The sequence below is a fragment of the Gorilla gorilla genome, chromosome 21 (assembly GCF_029281585.2).
Source record: "Gorilla gorilla gorilla isolate KB3781 chromosome 21, NHGRI_mGorGor1-v2.1_pri, whole genome shotgun sequence".
Lineage (NCBI taxonomy): Eukaryota > Metazoa > Chordata > Mammalia > Primates > Hominidae > Gorilla > Gorilla gorilla.
This window is the reverse complement of record NC_073245.2, coordinates 12653549-12678506: the sequence shown is the minus strand read 5'-3', so window position 1 is coordinate 12678506 and position 24958 is coordinate 12653549. Positions and strand designations below refer to the sequence as shown.

General features: G+C 51.4%; 1 protein-coding gene across 3 annotated transcripts in view; it reads right to left on the bottom strand.

Moving 5' to 3' along the window:
- EBF4 (EBF family member 4) overlaps window positions 1-24958 on the bottom strand; it is a 66584-nt gene that overhangs the window by 2153 nt on the left and 39473 nt on the right. The window contains exons 8-16 of one of the 3 annotated variants that reach the window (XR_008674369.2): window positions 8617-8698; window positions 7729-7846; window positions 7494-7627; window positions 7274-7400; window positions 5461-5549; window positions 5267-5332; window positions 4991-5168; window positions 4709-4897; window positions 1423-1504 (exon numbers count right to left, since the gene is read on the bottom strand). Coding sequence is in view for 2 of the 3 variants with exons in the window: in XM_031005033.3 (XP_030860893.2) it covers window positions 1423-1620; window positions 4709-4897; window positions 4991-5168; window positions 5267-5332; window positions 5461-5549; window positions 7274-7400; window positions 7494-7627; window positions 7729-7846; window positions 8617-8698 (1181 nt within the window). In the remaining variant the exon portion in view is untranslated. Of the gene's footprint in view, window positions 1-1422; window positions 2884-4708; window positions 4898-4990; window positions 5169-5266; window positions 5333-5460; window positions 5550-7273; window positions 7401-7493; window positions 7628-7728; window positions 7847-8616; window positions 8699-24958 lie in introns of those variants that run through there. The other 2 variants (XM_031005033.3, XM_055372430.2) reach the window with 2 other exon arrangements.

The window sequence follows — 24958 nt, the reverse complement described above, 5'->3', positions numbered from 1 at the left end:
CAGTTGTTCTCCCAGGCCCTGAGCTTTGCCACCCTCTTTCCAGTGTCCCCGGACTCTCATACAGGGACCCTGGAGCACGGAGGCTCTGTAGAGCATTTTCCACAGCCCCCTCCCCTGTCTCAGCCTGGAGGCTGCCCCACCTGCCCCTGCCTTGGATTTGGAGATGGCTCTGGGGCCCAAGCCACTGGCCTTGCTCTTGTGACAGGCATCCCAACCTGATCAGCCCCCACATCAGGCTGAGGAAACCATGAGGGTGTCTCTTCCTGCATCTCAAGGTCATTCCCCAGGAACTAATCTCAAGATGCTGTTAGAAAAATACATTTTTGTGCTCAAATAAATTTGCATCTCCTGTTTCCTAGAAGGTTCACAACGTACCCTGGCACATGAAAGGCTCTGGCGAATTCTTCAGTAGCCACTTACGTAATTTCAACACTGGTTCTTTCCTAATGCTCTGTTGCTCTGACCCATTATTGTCTTGGGGAATACTCAATAGGACGTGCTCTAACCCAGCCTCTTCCAGATCAGTGCCCCACAAACTGCACTGCAGCCTTCTGTGTGGGTGTGAACGGTGCCCTTCTGACTCATATATTCATTCAATAATTTGACTATTTATTAAGCACCTGCTGCGTGCCAGATTGAGTCCTAGGGGATCCCGTGGAAGCATCCCTTAGCCAGATAAGAAAACACCTGTAAGCCTCTTAGGGAAGACACTGGCCCCGGCCCCCACCATCCCCCTCAACAAGGACCTGTTCTGCCCCACCCACATCCTGTTGCCTCCTCCTTTTCCACAGCCAGTCCCTTCCTCTGTCCTCCCAGTGAGTTTCCAGTCACCACGTGGATAGGAAAGGCTCTGCTGGTTCAAAGGTCCTGCTGCACGTGGGTAAAGTGAGAGAACAGCCGTTTCATGAATGGGATGTGGGAAGATGACTTGGTCTCAAGTCCTAATCTGTAAAATGCGGGGAGGGAAGCTGGGCTAAGCCTCTTCTAAGGTCCCCTTCCATCGTCAGCGACCCAGTCCCTCACAGTGGTGTGTGCTACCCTCTGGTGGACACAGGGAGGCACAGGTACAGGCGTGCAGCCCACCAGCTCCGAGGGTCTTTGCTCTGGGCTCAGCTGGATGGGGATGGAGTGTTGGGGTAGTTTGTAGACCTCATCAGCTGTGATTTGAGTCTCTTCCCCTTGGCCAAGTGGTCAACTGAGAGCATCCAGAATGGTGACCATCCCAGGCTCGGAGGCCAGGGGAGAGGGGGCCAGAGGGACCTCCCTGGACCCCAGCAGAGCTCCCTGCTCTCCGTCCTCCAAGAAGAGCAGGTTAGCCAGCATGAGGCACTGGTGAGATGTGGACAGAGCAGGCCCCTCTAGCCCAGCTGCTCCACAAGGGCCCTTCCTTCCCGCCACAGTGAGGCAGGGTGGATCACTCACCTGGAAGCCCCTCTCCGTGGGCTCTGGGGCAGGCCTGGGGTGGGGAGCTCGGGGGGCGCAGCACGGGGGCGAAGGCGCTCCTCTGTTTGACGGCGGAGATCATGTTGACAGGCGAGAAGGAGAAGACGCTGGTGGTGGGGGCAGCGGCCGGGAGGGACATGGAGGAGGCAGCCGCCAGCGGGGGGCTAGAGGGCATGACTCCGGGGCGGGGCGGGGAGGGGCAGGCGCAGCAGGGAAGGTGGTGGGAGACATGGGAGACACAACAGGGAGACAGCACCAGAGTGAGCAGCTTGGCCGGGGCCCCACATGGGCTGCTGACACAGGTACCAGGCTCAGACCTCACTGGGAGCTGTGAGGGTCCTGGGCCAGCCCTGACCTCTCAGGGGTTCTGGAGACCTTTTCTCGGGGCTGGGGATGACAGGGCCAGACCAGGTAAAGACAAAAGCAAAACCAGAACATTCAAAAAAACCAAACAGTGGGAGGTATCCCCCAAAAATGAGATGAGCAACAGCTGGACTACTTCAGGATTTCTGCTGAAAACTCCTGGGATTCTGAGATGCTAGGAAACATTTATGAGCCTTGCTTGGGGTGCCAAGGCTAGAGTCATAGTTCAGGGGTCACAGAAGAGCTGGAACAAGTAGTCAGGGATGAAGTCTGGGGGAACGCACAGGCTCCAGTTATAAGCCTCTCTGCCCAACATCACAAACAGCACTCCAACTTCCTCCTCAAATATGCTCTCCTTGCCAATGTTCCCTATGCTCCTCTGTCCCTCTCCCACTTCCCCCTGCACCCTGGGGCACTTTGTTTCCTTACAGCTTAATGCAGGTCCTTGTCATCTCCAGCCTGGGCCCTGGGGGGTCTCCTGAATCTCCCACTTCCAGCTGGTCAATTTTAAAGCAAAGTGCAGGGATCTACATCCTCAGATCTTCTGCCTGTTCTCAAACTCCCTAGCCACCCAGGCTGTGGCTTGCCCTCCTGGGAATGGCAAGGGAGCCTCCTGCACACAGACTTTGCCTGCCTCCTCTCCTGGGGGCTCAGGCCTGGGGCATCGCTGGATCCCACCTTTCTACGTCCTCATCTGAACCCAATTCCCTGCCTCTCTCCTGTAAAGACTGGTAAGGCTGTGATTTGAGTATTGTCCAGGCAGCAGGCAGTGGGGTGGGTGGGGCTTCCTGGAAGAAAGCAATAGCCTGAGAAGGCTGCCTTTGGCATCAGAGGGCCCTCCTACCTCCCTTGATACAAGAATGCCTTCAACAGGTGCCCCTCTTCCAAATGCCCTCAGCCTCATCTCCTTTAAGACAACAGTTACTGCCAGCTGGAGAGGCCCCAGAGCCCAATGAAGGGCTTGAGACCAATGCCAGAAAATGTACTATAGCTCTCAATGCCCAGGGCTCACGGCCGCATTTTGTACCTTGGGTAGGTAGTGTGGGGAGTTGTGATTCATTCCAGGGTTGCTGGTGGCTGAAGCAGAAAAACAAAGAGAGACCCAAGCAAACAGCCCCTGAGCCTCTGGCTGGGGCAGTTCTGATGTCACTCCAGGAATGTTCTGGTAAACTCAATGAGAATGACACCCCTTGGAGTTGGGCCACAAAGCACCCTGAACGTGGGGAGTGGAAGGGTACCTGGGTAAGCCTTGGTCAAGACAATATCATGAAATGGGACCAACCCTCCCTCAAGTCCAGTGTGTCTCCAGCTGATGCTGGGTTTCAGCAGCTCTAGAATTCTTGATCTTCTTGCTGAATCAGAAGACCCCAGGTGGGCTGGGTTCTGCACACTGGGGCAGAATGTTCCTCTACTGTTGACCACAGTGTATGTGATGTTCCATACCCCCACTAGTGTTGGCCCAAGGGGAAAGCTTCAAAACCAAGGGGGTGCCCACAGAGAGGCTGTGAGGGTACTGCCCCAGAACTGAAGGGAAGGAGGAGCAGTCAATCCTGGCCTGAGCAAAGAGCCAGGAGAGGCAGGGGCCTTGGGAGGGACACCAGAAGGTCATGGCCTATGTGGACTCTGGCTTATGGGGCCTTGGGTCCCAGAAGTTGAGCCCAGGCCAGAGGAGAGAGCCAGGCTCAAGCCTTCAGCCAGAAAGCAGGCAGGACACACGCCCTGCAAGGAAAGCCAGGCTGGTGGACAGACAGTGCAGTCTCGGCAATGGCAAATATGGGACAGGGAGAGGAGAGGGCACCACGGGCAAAGCCATGACCAGTTCCTTCTGGGACAGCCTTCACCACCTCTCCAGCTCGGCAGAGTCGCCTGGGACTTCAGGGACAATCTCTCTTATGATTGATAGGGAGGCTTCTTGCAGGTGACAGGAGTGGGGGGATCCCCCAAGCCCTGGGCTTTGCATACAGTGGGCGCTTTATAAATGCCTGCTGAATAGCTAAGCTAAAAAGAGCTGTGAACATGCTGATCTGGAACTTGATGATGGAAGAGTCTTGAGGGCAGTGTAAAATGACAAGGCATCAAAGCCGTTCGGAATGTCACTCACTCATGACATGCAGATATTGCCTGTCCACCCAGCTCTGAGCTCCCCACTCTAAGAAGCCAGATGGGATGTGGTCAGCGCCCACAGTCAGGGCTGGGACTCCGAAATCACACACTGGCCCTTTAGGCACAGTGGCACATTCAGTTCCGAGATCAACCTTAAGCAGGGGGTGGAATTGACCCTATTTGACTGCGAGGAAACAAGTTCAAATAAGTAACTTGCTGAATGCCCGGCAGCTCCTGATTTGGACGCTGAAACTCAAATTCTGTCTGATCACACAGAACTCACTCGCTCTGCCGGACGACATCGCGGGGACCACATCCTCCCCATGCCCACCTGGCCTCTGGAGTCCTGGGAGCTGGGGGCGGCTGGAAGCCGGCTTCCCTCGAGCCCTGAGTTTCCTTAGGCTTCCGGCAGGCGGCGCCAGCCTCCTCCCCAAGTCCGGGCGCGAGATGGGAAGGGGGCGGCGTCCCAGGTTTCAGAGGGACGCCCACCACCCACTAAAGCCCACTTCAGGGGGACTGGAGGCCTAGAAGCGATGTGCATAACGGATCGGCAAAGAAGGCTAAAAGTGCACGAAGTACTCTGGCCCCAGGACCCCGGGATGTGCAGCCTAGGGGTGGGGTTGAGGTTCTGCGGCAGGGGAGGTCCCAGGCGGGGACGGCGGGCCTGCCCTCGAGGGCTGAGCCAGGGTCGACTCTCACGGCGCCGGCGCCCCAACCTCTCCGGGATGGGCGGGGGCGGGGCTGAGTCCCGTTCCGCTGCCCGGCCCCAGACCTTCCCTCGCGGGCGGGGGACACTCACTGGCGAAGGGCGAGGTGGCGGTGGAGCCATTGAGGAAGCTGGGGGACCCAGGCACGCCGAGGCCGGCCACGCCCGGCGCGCCGTAGCCGCCCAGGCCAGCTCCGAGGCCGCTGCCGTAGCCGCTCTGCTGCGAGCCGGGGCTGGGCGCGAACCCGCGGGGGGACGCGCTGCTGCAGCTGCGCGCGTAGCCTGCGAGAGAGAGCGCGGCCGTCAGGGGGCGGTGCCGGCCGGGGAGGGGCGGTGGCGGGGCCCGAGGACGGCGGGGAGGCGCGGCTCACGCACCCGGCTCGGGCCCCGGGGTGGCGTCCCCGACGGCGATGGCCAGCGGGCTGCTGAAGGCGTTGATGCCCACGACGGCGGGGTGTGGGTGGCTCGGGGCCAGGGGTCCGAGCGGCCCGGGTGCGCGGGGGGTGCTGTACAGAGCCTCGGCCACGTCCGCCGCGCGCTTCAGGAGGAGCTCCTGCGAAGACAAGAGCGGGGCACGGCCGGGGCAGCCGCGGGCGCCGCGTGCTGGGGAGCCCCGGTCCCGGCGGCGCTGGGAGGGCGGAGGCGCCATACCTGGTTACTGCCGGGCACTCCGTACAGGGCTTCTGCCAAGTCGGCCGCCCGCTTCAGCAGCACTTCCTGGGGACAGGGGGAGAGACAGCGGGACGGAGGGGCAGCCCCTGGGGGCGACGAAGGGGCCCTCGGGAGCCCCTCCTCACCCCCTTGCCCACAGGACACCCTCAGCCCCTCCCCACCCCTCTGAGTACCTTGGGCAGCCTCTCGGGGTCTCCGGGGTGTCTGGGAATGACTTTCTGTAGCCTCTGGAATCCGTAGTCAATGGTGGGCTCGTTCAGAGCTGGGGAAGGGGGCGGCGTTTGGAGGACGTCTCCCCCGCAGCCCCCCACTCCCAGGGTGAGACGCAGGGCGCCAAAAGCAGGCCAGCGCCCAGTCCAGGAGCCTCGCTGCAGCCCCCTCCACCAGGCCCAGCCCAAGTCCCCCGGAAAACTCCAGGCACGCCCGGCAGCGAGGTTCAGGGAAGTTTCAGTTCTTTCGTTTGTTTATTCAACAAATATTTGCTGAGCCAGCCTCAGTCCTCGGCCCTAGGCGCTTGGCATGAACACACATGCACCCATTTGTGATTAGCAAAAAGGGAAACCGTATACACATATGAGTTATAGTCCTAAGGGCAGGACTCGATGGAGAGTTTTCTCTTTTCATCTGGTCAAATCAGGAGTTTATTACAAAAAAGAAAAAACTTAACAATCTCCATTTATCACGGCTTAAGTGGACTCTCTGCAGCATCTGAAGGCTAGAGGTTTGCATGCACCCCAGGGAAGCAACTGGAGAAGTGGGTGGCTTGGGCTGGGGCGGGAGGATGGAAGTAGAGAAGATCCGGCCAGCGGCCAGATTCTACATTGCATCTCCACGTGTGTTGTGTTCACTGCTTACCCTGGCATTGTGCAAGGGGTGTGTGTGTATGCGCGTCTTACCCAGCTCCCCACGCCCTTCTCCTCCTCCTTCCCCTTTTCCTGATCCCCGCACCGCTCTTTTCAGATAGCCTGGCCCCGACTTAATCCACCAGTCTCAAAGCCCTACCTTCACCTCTAATCCTGACTTAGTGGATTTCCTTTAGTTTCCCGGCAAAGAGAAAGCACTCATTTCTGGGGCTCGGTCCTTATCATTCCTTCTGCAACCACCCTTCCTTCCCCAGGTCAACCTCCCCACTCAGCCCTCGGGTTTCGGTTTAGCCGGGCTCAGCAGACACTCCCTACCAAAGGTTTTCCTTGATTGTCAGCCCCTTGACCGTGTGACCCCACCCACCCCATGCGGTTCTCTGCTCAGCCTTTCCGCGTTAGACTGGAGCTCCGGGGAGGCTAAGTAGGGTCACTACCGAGTGTCCCTCGAAGGGCTCGATGAGCATCGGTGCGGGGGGCTGCGCGATGGTGGGGACTGCGGTGGGGTGGAGAGGAGAGGTGGGTGGCTTAGCTGGGGCGGGGCGGCAGGATGGAAATGGAGAAGACTCGGCCAGCGGCCAAATAGAGCCAGGCTGGGGGGTTCTACACTGCCTCTCCACGTGTGTTCACTGCTCGCCCTGGCGTCGTGCAAGGGGTGTGTATGTACGCACGTGTGTGTGCGTGTACATGCAGAGTGAGGCCTGGGGTAGCGTGGGGGAACCAAGAGACCCAGAGAAGATTCGGGGAGCAGCGACCCCATTGGCATCTTTGGAATAAACATCCCTTTGGAGAGGCTCTAAACCCCGGAGAGTCTGCGGGCGGGAGACACAATGTTCAGGAGGCGAGGTGGCTGAGGGAGTAAGAATGTTGGTTGTGGGGGGGACTTTGCCCCGGGGAAGGGACTAAGGAGCCAGAGGCCAGGGAGGGAAACACAGAGCCAGGGAAAGACGGTCCTGCGAGCCGAGCGATCACAGGCATAGGTGGTTAAAGGGGCCCGAGGCCGCCTAGGGGTCGTGGCCACAGCGTAGAGCTCGTCTAACTCCTAACACCAAGAACGGAGATCAGTGCGCAGGGCGGGGCTCCCTCCGCGCACCTTAGACCTCCACTCCGCCGCCCGACTCCTTACCTGTGTAGACAAAGCGGCCGGGGCATCCCTTGCAAAACTGCTTGGACTTGTAGGAGAGGGTCACCTCCACCACCCCGGGGATGTGCCGCGGTGGCGTCTGCACCCGGATGGCGTGAGGCGTGATGAGCTGCGAGGGGAGAGGGGAGGCCTGCAGGTCCCGCACCGGCGAGGGGAGGGCCCAGCCCCTAGGCCCAGAGGGAGACTGGCGGGGTTGGCCCACCTCGCTCCACACGAGCACGTTTCCGAACACGACCTGCAACCCGTCGAAGAAGTTGTCGCCGATGACAATGACGGTGGCGCCGCCCGTGGTCCAGCCCTCCCCGGGGCTGATGGCCTTGATGCAGGGGGTGGCAGCTGGGAGGCAGGAGAGGACCCAGGTCAGGGGACCGCGCTGAGGTGGGGCCTGGGGGGCTGGCTGGGCCCGCGGCGGCCGGGGCTGGGCCGGGGGTCCTGACCTTCGGAGGGGTCCAGGCGGCGCGCCCTGCGGCCATGCTTGGAGTTGTTGTGCACAAACATGTTGTCGGACACGGCCAGCACGTGTCCGTCCACGCTCACCGTCGTGGACACCACCACCTGCGGGGAGAGCCGAGGCCAGCCTGGCTGGGGCCCTCGGGGGCTCCCGGGAGGGGAATGTGGTGGGGAACCAGCACCTTGAGGCTGGTGGTTGGATGCTGGAATTTAGGGTCACTGGTGGGAGGAGGAGGGCTTCAATCCTGCAGTGTCTGAGCTAGTGGAAGGGGGCCAGCTGGATCAGGTGATACCCCGAGATGAACTGACTCCCCAGGCGCTACAAAAATAAAGACCCCTGAAAAAACTGGCTCCTTAGGCAAAGAATGGCTACTGTTTTTGCATACACAGAATGCTGGGTTGTATCCACGGACCTCCAAGCCAGGAATGGGGTCTTAGGCAAGTGGAGGTGGGCAGCATCAGCCGGAGAACTCAGCAGCAGGAGCCCCTGCCCTATTCTGGCGAGAAAACTGGGGCTGCCTTCTTCCCCCGCCCTGCACTGAGAGGGGTGTGCAGCTTGGGGATGTGCTAAGGGCAGCTGCTCTCCGCTTCACGCTATGCAAATTGCCTGGGTCGTTAATCATGTAAAAATGTCACAATTAGCATCTTCTTAAGTGGGACTCTAATGAAGCCTCCCTTGGCAGCCAGCACAAGTTGAGAAGGAGCTGCCCCACCCCCAGCAGGCACCAACCAGGCTGGGGAGGCACAGGGCTGGGCAGAGATCTGCCTTGGAGGCCTTTCCCAGGGTGGCAGGGTCACAGCCTTCCCTTCCCCCTCCCCTCCCCTCCATCAGGAAAGGGTGGGGTTGCAAGGGGAAACCCTCTCTCCAGACCCACCTGGAAGCGGCGCATGTCTCTGGGATTCCCCGCATTCTTCAGGCAGTTCTGGTTGCATTTGAGGAAGAACTTGAGGAAGAACCTGAAACAGTGTGGTCGGTGGGCTCAAGGGTCTGGGGGTTCTGGAAACAGATGAAGATCCAACTGCTCCCTGCCATGCCCCCTCCCCGCAGGATGAGTCCCCTCTGCCTGCTCCCACTCAGGCACACATCCCATATTCCCCTCATGGCCTCCATATACCAGGGTGCCTGATACACACCAGACAGACCCATCACAATGACAACTTCGCTACACAACCATACACACCGTGTGCTGATCACACAGGGCTTATTTATGCCACAAAGTGTATATTTAGCACTCCTACACAGTATATATTCACCATGAAGAGTAAGTCCATTATATACACTACGTATACCTATTACTCATTGTACCCAACACACTGTATACCCATCACACATACAATATATGCTCCGTATGTGGCGTGTATGCACACGTACCCCATGTAATGTTATCACACACTGTGTATATGTCACAGTATATGCTCATCACCCATATAGCACATCTGTTATACAACACATCCCTCCCCAGAGTATACCCATCACCCACACAATGTACACTCCTCAGACACAGCACATTCTTTGTAGACACTGTTTATGCCTTGTATACTATTACTCACAAAATACAGCCATCACACACACTCGGGGTATAACCTTCACACAAGCATAAACAACATGTACTCCACATATAGCCTGCACTCATCCCACACATATGGCATACTAAGCAGACACAGAGCCTGTACCCATCATGCACGGTGTATGCCCACCCTACATAGGATATGCACAGAGAAATAGGAAATACACAGAACAAATACATTAATACACATTTTATGTTGTAAATGATTACCCAAAATATAGTTATTGCAAATACTGTAAAGCCATCCCATATAGCAGATGCCCCCAGCAAATTCACCTCCCACATGGCATATCCTCCTCCCACACATTTTATATCCATTATACACGTAGGAAAAGCTTAATCATACAGAGCACATACCCACCATATACACATGGTGTATCTGTCAGACATGTGGTACAGAGACACCGTGAATGTCTTCTTTTTTACATAGAGTTATTGGGAAAAAAACACATATGCGCTGATGAGGTTGCTTTTTAGACAAACACACATGAGCACTTTGTCCTCCTCTCCTTCCTGGCAGTTGGCTGGGAGGGTGGGTCCTTGGTCCTGTCACCTACCAGTAAGGTAGCCATGGACAACATTCTGGCTGTTGTACTCTTTTTTTTCCTGTTTTTTTGTTTTGTTTTGTTTTTTGTTTTGAGACAGAGTCTTGCTCTGTTGCCCAGGCTCACCATGTCTCACTGCAACCTCCACCTCCTGGGTTCAAGCAATTGTCCCTGCCTCAGCCCTCGGCTTCCCGAGTTACAGGGGATTACAGGGGGATTACAGGGGCCTGCCACCACGCCTGGCTACTTTTTGTAGTTTTAGTAGAGATGGTGTTTTGCCATGTTGGCCAGGCTGGTCTTGATTCCTGACCTCAGGTGATTCACCCACCTCGGCCTCCCAAAGTGTTGGGATTACAGGCATGAGCCACTGCACCCAGCCCTGTTTAACTCTTAGTAAACTCGGAATATGATCAGTGTCTGCCTTATGCCTTATAGCACTCTGTGAGCATCTGGGAAGATACCCTTTACAAACTGTAGAGTGCGGGGCTAACGTCTGCAGTAGGTCCTGATATGTGGAACAGCCTCCTGGGCCACTGTATGAGTTTCTCCAGTCAGTCAGCTTCCTCATTTTACCTCCACCCTATTGGGAGATATTTTTACCATACTATTTACTAAAGCAAATACAAGAGTCCCAAACCTGGGGTGGAACTTTAACCACTGTATAGTTACTCAGGTACTACTTATATACCCCAAATTTGAATGTTCATTTAATTCACCAGAGTTGCCTCCAAAGTCTGCAAACATTAAATTTCTGTTCAGAGGAAAATTTGTTACAGGTCCTGAAAGCCCAGTCCCCAAAAAGGAGGTCACCAAGTGCTGGGAGGAGTAAGCACCAGCCCTGGAACTGAGGTGTCCCCAGCAGGCAGCCCCTCCTTGGGAGCTGGTGGCAGTCACCTTCCTAGAGATACCTCTCCCTGGGGTCCTGCCTCTGTCTACATTCTCAGCACTTGTCATGTTCCCCCACAGTGGGCACCCCCTATATTTCCCAAATGGTGCACCCCTACAGTGTAGACAATCCATTTACCCCTACAGGATACCCTGCAGTGCAGACAGCTGTTATGCCCCCAAACAGTAGTCACCAATGTGTAGATGCCATATATATCCCCATGGGTCACCCCAAGGTGCAGACATCTTCAGTGCTCCTGAGAGGTACACCTGCACAGTGGACGCACTCCATTTCTCTCTTATTAGTTACTATAGTAATCACTCCCTACACCCCTTATGACACCCCATGGTGTAAACACACTACACCCACATGTGCGACATGTTCCTCATCCATGCCCCACATTCACATGTAACAGAGTATAGACTCCCTACTCACACACACAGGCAGACCAGCTCATTTAAATTAAGTACTCGTGTGCTCGGTCCTTTGGCAGGTGCTAGATGGAGGGAAAAACACCAGGATGGGGCATGGTCTCGTCCTAAAGGGATTGAAGGCTCACCTTTGGATACCACTGAAGATGCGACAAGCATAGGACTGCACCAAAAGATGACACATGTGCCCACTGCACCCCACTCCACTCAAACCTACAGCATCAAGAGGAAGGGTCCTTGGGAAGGGGCCAAGATAGGGGCTCTGGCCAGGCCTGGACTCTCTGCGTGACCCAGGGTAGGTAAATCCTTCCACACCCATGAAGGGAGAGTAGCGATTGATGGCTGCCGTGACACCTTCTAGTCCTGCCTCTGGGACATCCTTTACTTCTGCCCTCCCCAAGGCTGTGATTTCCTGCTCCCTCACTGGCCCTTCCCCAAGCCTTTGCTCAACAGGTCTTGCCACTGTCCCTTTACAGTACAGGTTTCATTTGTCCTTTGGGTCCACACCAATTCTCACACCCTGTACAGCCACCTTTTTCTGGCCACTCTAGGTTTCAAGGACCGCCCCTCCCTGAGAGCCCTAGGGCCCTGCCAGCACCTCTGTCTATGGGGACACCTCAGTGTTTGAGCCTGGCTAGCATTACCTGCAGAGTGTGGGTGAGTAAAAGCAGCTGCACAAGACCATGGCCTGCAGTGGGGGCTGAGGGTCAGTCCCCTTCTCCCTTCCCTTTGGGCCTGTCCTCAGAGCTAGCACATTGTCGAAGCCATCCATGGTGTGGCTGAAACCTCACTCCCTTCCAGCTGGTAGTCCACGAGGCTTCTCCCAGTCAGAGAGCCTGCACCACCCCCTAAGACCAGCAGCGTCGGCATCACCTGAGACCTTGCTACAAGTGTAGAATCTCAGGCCTCGCCTCAGACCTGCTGAGTCAGAATCACATCTCTGCATTCATACGCCCTCCAGGTGATGCTGGTGCACCCTGAAGTTTGAGAACTACTGCACTGGAGCTGCGCTACCCATTACTATAGCCACCAGCCCCACGCGGCATGAACCCTTGCAGTGTGGCTAGTCCGAACTTGAGATGTGCTGTAAGTGTAAAGCACACATCAGATTTCCAAGACTTAGAAAAAAAGAATATAAAATAATTCATCAGTAATCTTTTATGTTGATTTCATGTGGGAATGCTCATCTTTTAGACATATTGGGTTAAATAAAATGTATTATGATAATTAGTTGTATCAGTTTCTTGTGGCTACTGGAAAATTTAACATTACATATGTGACTTGAGGCCTTGCTCAGTGGCTCGTGCCTGTAATCCCAGCATTTTGGGAGGCTGAGGTGGGTGGATCGCTTGAGGCCAGGAGTTTGAGACTAGCCTGCCCAACGCTGCGAAACTCCATCTCTATTAAAAATATAGAAATTAGCTGGGCGAGGTGGTGCATGCCTGTAGTCCCAGCTACTCAGGAGGCTGAGGCACGAGAATTGCTTGAACAGGGGAGGTGGAGGTTGCAGTGAGCCAAGGTTGAGCCACTACACTCCAGCCTGGGTGACAGAGTGAGACCCTGTCTCAAAAAAAAAAAAAAAAAGAAAAAAGAAAAGAAAAAAAGCATATTTACATACATATGTGGCTTGCTTGCATTACATTAATAACGGACAATGCTTCACTGGAGTGTACGTCTCTAGGGGAAAGTGATTCACATTTACTATTGATTGATTGGAGCACAGACTATAAAGTTAAGTGCTTTGTAGAAAACTGATAAGATACAAATGATATTTGTCAGTGGGAGCTAAAAATTTTGATGACCTGATACAAAAATTAGCCGGGCGTGGTGGCAGGCGCCTGTAATCCCAGCTACTCGGGAGGCTGAGGCAGGAGAATCACTTGAACCCGGGAGGCGGAGGTTGCAGTGAGCTGAGATCATGCCATTGCACTCCAGCCTGGGGGACAAGAGTGAGACTTCATCTCAAAATAAATAAATAAATAAAAACTTTGATGACCTGGAGGTAGAGCATGGAAAGACAGATAATAGAGACTGGGAAGGGTGAGCTGGGGGGCGGGGAGTGAAGAGAAGTGGGTTATAGGGTACAAATAGCAGGATAGAAGGAATAAACTTGATGTTTTATAGCAGAGTGGGGTGACCATACTTAGCCACAATGTATTGTACCTGTGTGATGGACACCCTAAATATCTGGATTGGATCACCACACATTGTGTACTTTCACTTGTACCCTGTGAATTTATACCCCCCACCCCCAAATTCATATGACTTGGAAACAAATGATATTTGTCAGGAGAAGTAAATAATTTCTGTTTGGTGGAGAAATTAGCCCTAAAGATGATAAAATTGTCCTATGGACATTAACTAGCTTTATATCTAATTTGGCCATCTTATTCCAGTATTTTCCACACAATCCCTTGCCTCTCCCTCCCTTCCCTCAACCCCTTTCCATATACGCATGCACTCACACACTCGCACATGTATCACTTTCTCTTCGTCTTCTTTGAATCAGCTTTGTCATCCCATTGGTTCCCTCATCAATAAGTTATAGAAAACTTCGACACATGCTCAGTAGCAATTTGTATGAGAATCATGCTTTTGACATTTTGAAGACTGTGCTTTGGCAAAGGTGACCCGCCCCTAAAGGCTCCTGCCTTCCAAGGCTGGACCTGGAATTAGAGGACTTCCGATGGGGTCTAGAACCAGGAGCAGTGTCTGGGCTCTCCCCTGGACCTAGAGTGACTGGCGACCCTCCGGGTGCCGCTGCCTGGTCCTCTCCTTGCCCACCAGGGGGAGACAGACACACCGCAGAGGCTGGAAGGGCGAACGTGAGGACAACCCAGGAGAATTCTCCCTTGGCTGACGCCCAGGAGGTGACACTTTATTCCACCTGAGCAGTCAGGGAAGGATGAGAATGGAGTCAGGGAAGAAGAAGGAGGGGCAGCAGGTCCTCCAAGCCATGTCTGCACAGAGGCCAGATGCGGGGGCTGGGGACTGGGGGAGAGTGAGAGACCCGGTGGGCAGGGGAGTTGGAGGGAGACACACACATGGAACACATGTGGACATGGGAACTGCGGGCAGGTGTTCCCCTTGAAAGAAGAGAGCCTGGGAAGGGGCTGGGTAAGTGAGGACAAGGTTCTGGGCCTGGGACACCCTGTAGGGACTTGAGGCAGGAAGGGATGTGCACTTTGTTGAGGGGCTTGAAGCCCTGCTTGTCAGCATGGAACCACCCCGCACCTCTAAAGCTTGGATGAGCCTGGGGGTGTTCTCTGAGCACCCCTCCACACTCCTGGCCCTATGGGGCTGAAAAGGAGTCTAGGAAAGCCCCTTTTTCCTGACCAGGATGGGGGCAGGGGGCAGGGAGTGGGCGGGGGGCGGGGGGCGTAAAGTGAGCCCAAGTCCACAGCCCTCTCTGACCTGAGGATCCCTATGGAGGGTGACCACTGCAGGACCAGTGCCCAGTGCCATCCCATTGTGGCCATGAGGCTCTTGGAGGGCATGGCTTCCTAATCCAGACCCCACAGAAAAGGGAGTAAGGGAAAGGCCAAGTCCCAGAAGCCTCCATTAGGATTACTGGAAGAAAACACCATAAATACAAGCATGACTTACAAATAAAATGCATTAGGGAGGTAACTATGCAAAAACAAAACAAACAAACAAACAACAAAAAAAGAAAAACAGGGAACCAGGTCTAACCCATCAGGCACTCAGCAGCTTAGCAACTGCCCAGGACGCTGCTGAGTTTGTCACTTTGGCATTATCTTGCTCAATCCCCCAGGTCGTGTCGGTCTGCAACTATTCCCACTTTACGGATGAGAAAACCAAGGCTAAGCTATTGACTGTGACTTTGTCAAGTCAAGTCAGCTAAAGTCAGGATACGAAAACGGGTCTTTATGAACCACTGATGCCGACAAGAGTCCTAGAAGTCCTTCTAAGTGGGGCTCTCAGAGTCTGACCCAGGCTGGTACTGCAGTGGCAAGCTCGCCTTCAAAAGCAGCTCTGAGAGGCAGGCTGTGTGGGGACCAGGATAGTATGTTGTGGGGATTTCCTCGAGGTTACAAATTCAACAGGGTTGCAGAGGACAAACTCAGGTCCTCTTGCTCCTAGTTTTGGGCTTTTGGCTGTTGTGACTGCTGCTATCAGTCGAGAAGATCTTCAGTATTAAAAAACAATGGAACCAATAGTTAAAAATTGTTCTAGCTCATTGGGGCTATATGGGCTTCATTATTCCATTCTGCCTGTATTCGACATTCTCAATAAAAACTTTAATGAAAGACCAGAAGAAGAGCTGTGAACAGTGGTCATCCAACTAATGAAGTATCTAAAGGATGGTAGTTATGCATCACGACTCTGATGCCTGTGACTTAAAGGAAAGCTCAGAGTAGTTCACCCACACACCCACCTTACTACATCCTGAACTTAGTTTAGCCTTCGTAATCATGTCTATAAATGCTTTTTATTCCTCCCCATAAAAACAGCTCAAGATGAAATGAGAAGAAACGTCTTGTCCATGGAGTATTTCCTACCAAAGAAGCAAACTCTGGGTTGAGTATGGCTAAAGTGCAAACTACTTCTCAGGGGTGACGCCATTGCATTAACTCCCCAAGCACAGTGCTTTACTCAAAAGAGACACTCAGTAGAGAAGGCAAGTGTGAAGGCAATTGATGTGAGTCCACTGTTAAATTCTAGGTTTTCAGGGGGTAGAAGGCAGAGTGGGATGGAGCTGCTTTTTTTTTTCAGTCAGGGTCTCGCTCTGTCGCCCAGACTGGAGTGCAGTGGTGTGATCTTGGCTCACTGCAGCCTTGACCTCCCAGGCTTAAGTGATCCTCTCACCTCAGCCTCCTGAGCAGCTGGGACTACAGGTCACACTACCATGCTCAGCTAATTTTGTTAATTTTTTGTAGAGACAGAGGTCTCAGTACGTTGCCCAGGCTGGTCTCAAACTTCTGGGCTCAGGCGATCCTTCTGATTCAGCCTCCCAAAATGCTGAGATTACAGGCATGAGCCACCATGCCTGGCCTGGAGCTTCTTTTGGAAGACAACGTCCAGGAACTTTACAGTGAGTTGATGCCTGCCTGATTCCCTCATGCCCCAGCTGCAGTGTAGACTGTCAAATGGCTCGCAGCTGCCCCAAGGTAATCTGAGAATTATCCTCAGCCAAGAGCATATACTCCCCACCAGTAGCCCACAGCCAATGACAGATTGACATTATAAGGAGGACCAACTCTCTGGCCATTCACACACCAGACCTCTGCATGGGATAGGCTGACGCTAGACTCCGACCGAGACCACCTCCTTGTTAAGCTCCCTCTATGCTCATTCCTTTTCTCCTGAGAGCTCTCTTTTGATAAACCTTTCACAAGAATCCCCATCTCAGGCTCTGCTTCCAGGAATCCCACCCTAAGAAAACTTAGGTCACAGAGCTAAGGCTTTTCACCAGCTTTTTCTTCCCTGCATCCCCATGAGATATTTAGGGCTGAAATTATGTTCTCACTTCCAAAGAGAAGGCTGTCAGTACCTCAAAGAGCTGGAGGGAGAGCCCGAGTGCATTTTCCACTACAGGACTGTCAGGGGCAAGGAAGAACGTGTCTAGATTACAGTGCTCCCTAAGGGAACTTTTTCCAGAATGATATGCATTAGCCACGCATGGCTACTAAGCACTTGAAATGTGGCTAGTGCAACTGAGGAACTGAATTTTATTTCATTTTAATTAACATAAATCTATTTTTTTTTTGAAACGGAGTCTCGCTCTGTCGCCCAGGCTGGAGTGCAGTGGCGTGATCTCGGCTCACTGCAACCTCCACCTCCTGGGTTCAAGCGATTCTCCCGTCTCAGCCTCCTGAGTAGCTGGGACTACTCAGCTAATGGTGAGTAGTAATGGGCGAGTGCCACCATGCCCAGCTAATTTTTGTATTTTTAGTAGAGACAGCGTTTCACCATATTGGTCAGGCTGGTCATGAACTCCTGACCTCCGGTGATCCACCCGCCTTGGCCTCCCAAGGTGCTGGAATTACAGGCGTGGGCCACTGCGCCCAGCCATTTTAATTAACATAAATCTAAATAGTCACATGTGGCTCGAGACTACCATACTGGACAGTGCAGATCTAGAAAGAAGGTATGCAGTGAATGGATATACGAGCTGGGGCAGGATGTTCCAAACAACAGTGTGTCCTGTGAAGGCCTTGGGAAAGACAGCAGATTAAGAGTGAAGGGTAGATTAAATTGGATATGTGTTTCCAAGCCCAAAGTTGGCACTGCAGCCTGAGATGGGGAAATAAGGGGACAGGGATCCTCTGCTAATTTTTATCCTGAAAGATTTGTCTTGGACTCCCATGAGCCTCAGAAGAAACTGAAGCACTTTCTGGCTCTCCAGCGTGTTCATTGTCTGCTTCTCTCTACCCTCAGCTCAGGGACAGAGGAGGACACAGAGGGCTGGGCCATTCATCCCCTCATTCATTCCATACACCCACTTAAAAAGATTTATTAAATACCTTCTATGTGTTAGGCACTGGGGCATTGTATAAAATCTTAAGGAAATTACAACCCAACAGGAAAGAGAAACTCAGGAAGACAGAGTGGTGGGCACGGCAGGAGGATGTGCCAAGTGTAATCTGCAGTAGCCACTTATTTTGCCTAGGGGAGACGGAATGCTTCCTAGAGCTCCAATTTGGTCTTGGGTGTTGGGTCTTGGAGGATCTCACCGAGAAGTAGGAGGCAGGGCCCTCCATGCAAAGGGACTAACAGCTCCCCCACGAGGCAGACGGCTCACTCGATCAGTGGTGCCTGACAAGACTGAGGAGGGCAGCGTGGCTTGGGGCCTGGGGTTGGGACCAAATCATGCGGGACTTGGATCCTCTGGGTGATGGGGAGGCTGCAGGGGATGTCTCCCTTCGGGCAGAAACAGGCACCAAAGGGCCTACGCTAGAGAAGGGAAGGGAAATGAGGAGCTTACTGTAATAGTTCAGGCCCATGTGGGGTTGGCCCAGGCTGCTTCCTGGTCTTAGCCTGCAGTAGAAGCCAAGACAGACTGTCCCCAGGGCCATAGCCACCTGCCAGGCCTGGACCTGGCCTCCCCACCATGATCCCCACCCGGGTAGAGGTGGCTGCAGTGCAGATGGGCTGGAGGACTATAAATAGCCAGGGCGCATACATTAGCATGCCAATGCACCCGCACCCCATCCTCTATGCTAATGGCCCACCATGCGCCTGAACACCTTCTGTTCCCCTGCATGCATTTGCATGCACAATTAGCATAATCTTGTATAATTAATGAACAGCGTCAATTTTAGCTCCTAAGTAATTTGATTAACATGTTGATAGGGCACTTACTAGGCTCTCCAAACCTCAGGGCTGGGCATGGGGCCTGAGGGGAAGGGGAGGGGGTGTGGAGAGACTGCTAAGGGGCCCCCAGCTGCCCACCAAGAGTGGCAGTGGCTCCACTTTCCCCAAACCAGGCCTGAGGGGAGAGGAGGAAGGGTGGAGTGGCCACTAATGGGAGGCCTCTGGGCATGCCACATGCAGTGGCAGGAAGGGGCTGGTGCATGGTCACCATGGTGTGCCTGTGTGGACACAGATGTACACATGCGCCCACACAAGTCCTCTCAAGCCTGGGGAGTCTTCTGTGAATGCAGGCTATCAGAGTCCACAGGAGGAACAGAAGAGAAGGAGAGATAGAGAAAAAGGAGGGAGGAGGGGGGATGGGGCATGGACGGCAGCAGAAGCCACAGAGCTGGAAGTGGTGCTTGCAAGTCAGAAAGAGATTTAAAGGAGAAGGTGGGAGTCTGAAGGAAAGAAGTGTGGGTTCCTCTGGCCTTGGGCAGAGGTGGTAGTGTAGATGAGCCCCAGGCTCTAAGACCAGAGACCTTGGCACCTCTTATCTATGAATCAGGTGAGAGGTGGGTAGCGGGTATTAGCAAGGCCTGGCATCTTCTACAATTCACCAAGCACCCAGGGCAGAGAGAACAGACAGAAGATTAAGTGAGAATGTCCCCCTTCCTATTCAGAGAAAGACCCATCCCCAGCCTGGGATGTCTACCCCTGACTGTGGGCTCTGGCTCTGGAGGCAGGACGTTTCTCCTTGGTTCCCACTGAACTTTTCTTTTTTTTTTTTTGAAATGGAGTCTCGCTCTGTTGCCCAGGCTGGAGTGCAATGGCGCGATCTCGGCTCACTGCAACCTCTGCCTCCTGGGTTCAAGTGATTCTCCTGCCTCAGCCTCCGAGTAGCTGGGACTACAGGTGCCATTTTTTTTTTCACATTTTTAGTAGAGACGGGGTTTCACCATGTTGGCCAGGCTGGTCTCAAACTCCCGACCTTAAGTGATCCGCCCACCTCGGCCTCCCAAAGTGCTGGGATTACAGGCGTGAGCCACTGCGCCCGGCCTGAACTTTGTTGCTGCCGTCCAGGCTCAGCTGCACTTACTCTAAGATGATCGGTAAGGGTGGGGTGGCAGGAGGGTAAGAAATGACTCTGAGGCAGTCACTGTGCTGGGCACTGCATGAATACATCCTACTAACTCCACAGCATCCTCTCCTTCCCAGAATCACAGGAGGCTCATTGGTCAGCTCTATTTTACACATTAGGGAACTGAAGCTGCGGGAGGTGAGAACTCGCTCCCAGTTACATAGCCAGACATCCCAGGTTGGCTTGAGTCCCCAACCCTCAATAACTCTCCACTTTGTGGACAAAGCTTATTATTCAAGTTGCAGGCGGTTCACTCACTAGCCGCCTCCACTCCACCTATTATGGTTCCTAGGCTGCCTCATGCCTGCGGTCCCCCTCTTCCCCCAATCTTCTTTTCTTTTCTTTTTTTTTTTTTTGAGACGGAGTTTTGCTCCTGTTACCCAAGCTGGAGTGCAGTGGTGCGATCTCGGCTCACTGCATGCTCCGCCTCCCGGGTTCACGCCATTCTTCTGCCTCAGCCTCCCGAGTAGCTGGGACTATAGGTGCCCGCCACCACGCCCGGCTAATTTTTTTGTATTTTTAGTAGAGATGGGGTTTCACCGTGTTAGCCAGGATGGTCTCGATCTCCTGACCTTGTGATCTGCCCACCTTGGCCTCCCAAAGTGCTGGGATTACAAGCGTGAGCCACCGCGCCCGGTCCTCTTCCCCCAATTTTCTATGGAGGCACTGTCCAAATCTCTGCTCCTGTCTCGGCATGGGGGCCAGTCTGGCCCTAAGCTTGGCTTCGGCTGTCCAGAGGTCTCCTCATAAGTCCTTCCTCTACATTAGGGGTCCTTTGGAGAGCCTTGTCCTTATGACTGGCATCTCAGCCTATATGACCCTCGGAGCACATAAGTGAATCTCTCTTGAACCCCCTCTGCTTCTCTCTCTCTCAAATGCTCTCAGCTCTGAAAAGAGTGGTGGGGGTTGGGGGGAATGGGGAAGGAAGTGCAGTGCATTCAGGTGGCAAGAGGGAAGACCTTAGTCTCACCTCAGCACTGACCCAGCAGGGAGGTTCTGGAACCTCCAGGGGGATTGCCAGAATGGATCTGGACAGAAGTCTGTGCTTGCAGCATGAGTGGGGGAGATCCTGCTGGAAAGGGTGGAAGGAGATGGATGACATTGGGCTAGTTTTGTGGCTGTAGAGGAAAACGGGGAATGTTGCATTGACCAGTGGATTAGGAAGGGGGCTGATTCTTTTGCAGTTCCCACAGCCCCTTTCCTCTAATTGTACTTATAATGTGCCTGATCTAGGGTCTAAATTTGCCCCCAATAGAGTAGACGAGAGCTTACCTTTGCCAGGTGTCTCAGACCTAAACTATTTCAACAGTGTCACTGAACAACACCCACCAGGCAGCAGGCACAATTACATGCCAGGGAGTATCCATAGCCCCCAGCTCCTATCTATCCCTAGGAGCCAGAGAAGAGCTATGAGCCTCCCATGGGAGGGGATGTTTCCCTACCCCTACCACAGGGTCATCCTGGCCAATCAAGCAAATATTTAAAGTCTTAGAGCTGTGATGTCAGATACAGTAACCATGTGTTATTTCTTAAATTTGATTTAAATTGAACACAATTAAATATTCAATTCCTCAGTCACGGTAGCTACAGTTCAAGTGCCCAATAAATATGTGTGGCTATTGGCTACCATAGTGGTTGGTACAGAACAATTTTCATCATTGCAGAAAGTACTATTGGATAGTGTGGTCTTCAAGCCTTACATTGTTTTCTATTTCTTCTTATCATTATGTAATTATAGATAATCTCTACTGACCTTTCTTCAAGTACACACATTTTTTTCAAAATTATAAAATGTTGTTTACATAATTATATTTGTCTCCTCAACTGCTCTGTAAGCTCTCAGAGGGCAGGGATCATTGTTTAAGCCTCTCTTCTCCCAAGCATCCATCATAGTCCCAGCCCCACAACAGGTGCTGATTGATTCATGATGGAATTCAAGAGTCAAAAATTATTGTGACTGGATGAATGCTGGACTAAAGCCCCCAAGGCACTTTTAACTTGTGCCCAGGTAAGAAATAACAATTACAGGGACAGGACTTTGGGAATTGCTAAGTAAAGACCTCTGAAAATCCATTCTTCCATAAAGAAACAAGAACACTGGCAAACATGGTCAAAATCAACTTTCTCAGAACTCTGAAAATTAACATGTGTGCAACAACTCAAGGAACATTGAGGCAAGAAAAATGGCTGAGTTGTAATAAGAACAGAAAGCTTTGCGGTGTTTTAATTTGCCCTATTCCCATCCCCTACTCCCCAGCCCTGTGGAAGACCAGCTACCTTGCAACCACTATTGTAGTTGTGAAAACTAGCAAGCTAGCAACCATAGGAAGGGGTAGAGTGGGTTTGGAACCTCTCAACAAGCTGTATTCCCAGTTTTCACTCTTTAACCTTTCTAGCAACTCCCTGACAGCTTTATTTGCAGAACTTGTTATTTGACCCAATTCAGAACTTACTTAGTGGGAAAGACCCTATCTTCAGGGTGTTTGTTGAAAACAACTAGCGGCAATTGCTTAACATTGCAGCTACATGAGGCAGCAATACAAGCTGAGGGCAAATAAAAGTTTGGCCATAATATTTTAAAGGAAAAAGTGGGGAATAAGATGTTCACAGGGGCTCTGAAAAGCTCTGACATATTCCTGGAGATCTAGAAAGCTATGCATATGTGCAGGGAGAGGCACATGCCCAAAAAAGGCATGGAAAGCCCCTGGTCTCTCACCTCTGGTTTATCCCAAGGCCCTGAGCAAGCAGGAAGTGAAGGCCAAGGCAGAGTTGTAAATCGCTGGAGCACTGAGGGCATGTCCTAACACACATACAGAACATTTTGGCGACGGGTTGAACACTTATTGGCATTCAAGGCATTTAAAGAAATGCCTGTCCAATCATGGCCTGATAACTAAGCCAAGAGCAGAAACTTCAGTGATTATACATGACAGGAAATACAGACTTTATATAATTAGTCCAAGAAAATCACTAAACAAACAAACAGCAATAGCAATAAGAACAAAATTGGGAGGGAGGATCTGATTGCCAGAGTGCAACATTATATGATTAAAATGTCCAGTTTTCAACAAACAATTATGAGACATGCGAGGTACAGGAAAGTAAGACCCATACATTGTAATAAAGCAGTCAATAGGAACTATCCCTGACGAAGCCCAGAGGTTAGACTTTTTAGACAAATACTTTATTAATTAATTTATTTTTGGAACAGGGTCTTGCTCTGTTGCCCAGGCTGAAGTGCAGTGGTGTGATCATGGCTCACTGAAGCCTTGACCTCCCAGGTTCAAGTGATCCTCCCACCTTAGTTCCCAAGTAGCTGGGACTACAGGTATGAGCCACCAGCCCAGCTAATTTTTGTAGGTTTTTGTAGAGACAGGGTTTCACCATGTTGCCCAGGCTGGTCTCAAACTCCTAGGCTCAAGCAATCTGCCCATCTCTGCCCCCCAAAATGCTGGGATTATAGGAGTGGGCCACTGCAGCTGGCATAGATAAAGACTTTAAATGAGCAATTATAAATATGTTCATAGAACTAAAGGAAACTATGTCTAAAAAATTCAAGAAAAGTATGAGAATGAAGTCACACCAAAAATATCAATAAAGGATTTCAAGTTATATTTTTAAAAACCCATGAAATTCTGAAGTAGAAAAGAACAATAAGTAAAATTTAAAAATACCTGGAACAAGCTTCTCTAACCTGCGACCCACGGGGCACATGCAGCCCAGGTTGGCTTTGAATTAGGCCGCAAATTTGTAAACTTTCTTATTATGAGATGTTTTTGCTTTTTTTTCTTCTCATCAGCTATCGCTAGTATTAATGTATTTTATGTGTGGCTCAAGACAAGTCTTCTTCCAATATGGCCCACGGAAGCCAAAAGATTGGACACCCCTGACCTAGAGGAACTCAACAACATATCTCATTTGGTGGGACGAAAAAAAATCAGTATACTTGAAAATAGGCCAATTGAGATTATCTAGCTCAGGAGCAGAAAGAAAAAAGAATGAAGAAAAATGAACAGAGCTTAAGAGACCTCTGGGAGCCATCAAGCATATCAGTATATGCATAATGGGAATCTGAGAAGGAGAGTAGAGATGGAACAGGACAGAAAAATATTCAAGAAAATGCCCCTAAATTTCCTAAATGTGCTCAGTAATGAAAAACATTATTGAGCACATCTTAAGAAGCTCAATAAACTCCAAGTAGTATGAACACAAAGTGTATGATCTATACAAAGACACATCATACTCAAACTTTTGAAAGCCAAAGAAAAAGAAAGGATCTGAGAAACAATGAGAGAGAGAGAGAAGTAACTCGTCATATATAAGGAATCCTTAATAAGATCACCACGTAACTTCTGAAACCATGAAGGTCAGAAGGCAGTGAGATGATATATTGTGTTAAAAGAAAACAACTATCAACCAAAAAATTACATGTCCAGCAAAACTATCAACTTCTAAAATGATCAACTTCAAAAATGAAGGAGAAATTGAGACATTTTCAGATAAACAAAAGCTGAGAGGATTCATCACTAACAGGTTTGTCCTACAAGAAATACTAAAGGGAGTCCTTCAGTCTCAAATGAAACAAGACAAGACAGTAATATGAATTAACATGAACAGATAAAGAGCACTGGTAAAAGTCACTACATAGGTAAACATAAAAGACAGCAGAAATGTATTTTTGTTTGTAACGATTTTGTTTTCCTATCTAAAAGACAACTGCACATTTGTGGGGGTAGGGGATATATGGGAACTCTTTATAATTCCCTGTCTCAAAAAAAAAAAATAATAAGAAAAAGAAAAAATAAAAGAAAAAGAAAACACAAAGCACAATGGCAGACATAAATCCTGTTTTATCAGCAATTACATTAAATATAAATGGATGAAATGCTTCATTAAAAGGAAGAGATTGGCAGAATGGATTAAAAAAGAAAACTACAACACAATCCAACTATATGCTGTCTATGTGAGACATACTTTAAATTCAAATGTACAAAAGGCTTTGAAAATAAAGGGTTGGAAAAAGAGATAACATGTGAACCCTAACTGAAAGATAGCTGGAGTGGCTATACTAATTTATGAATAGACATTAAGATAAAAATTATGAGAGACAAAGAAGGACATGTTATAATGATAAAAGTGTCTATCATCAGAAAGAAATAACAATTATAAGCATGTGTATCTAATAACAGTCCGGGTGTGGTGGCTCATGCCCATAACCCCCGCATGTTGGGAGGCTGAGGCAGGCAGATTGCTTGAATCCAGGAGCTCAAGACCAGCCCAGGCAACATGGTGAAACCCCGTCTGAACTAAAAATACAAAAAATTAACTC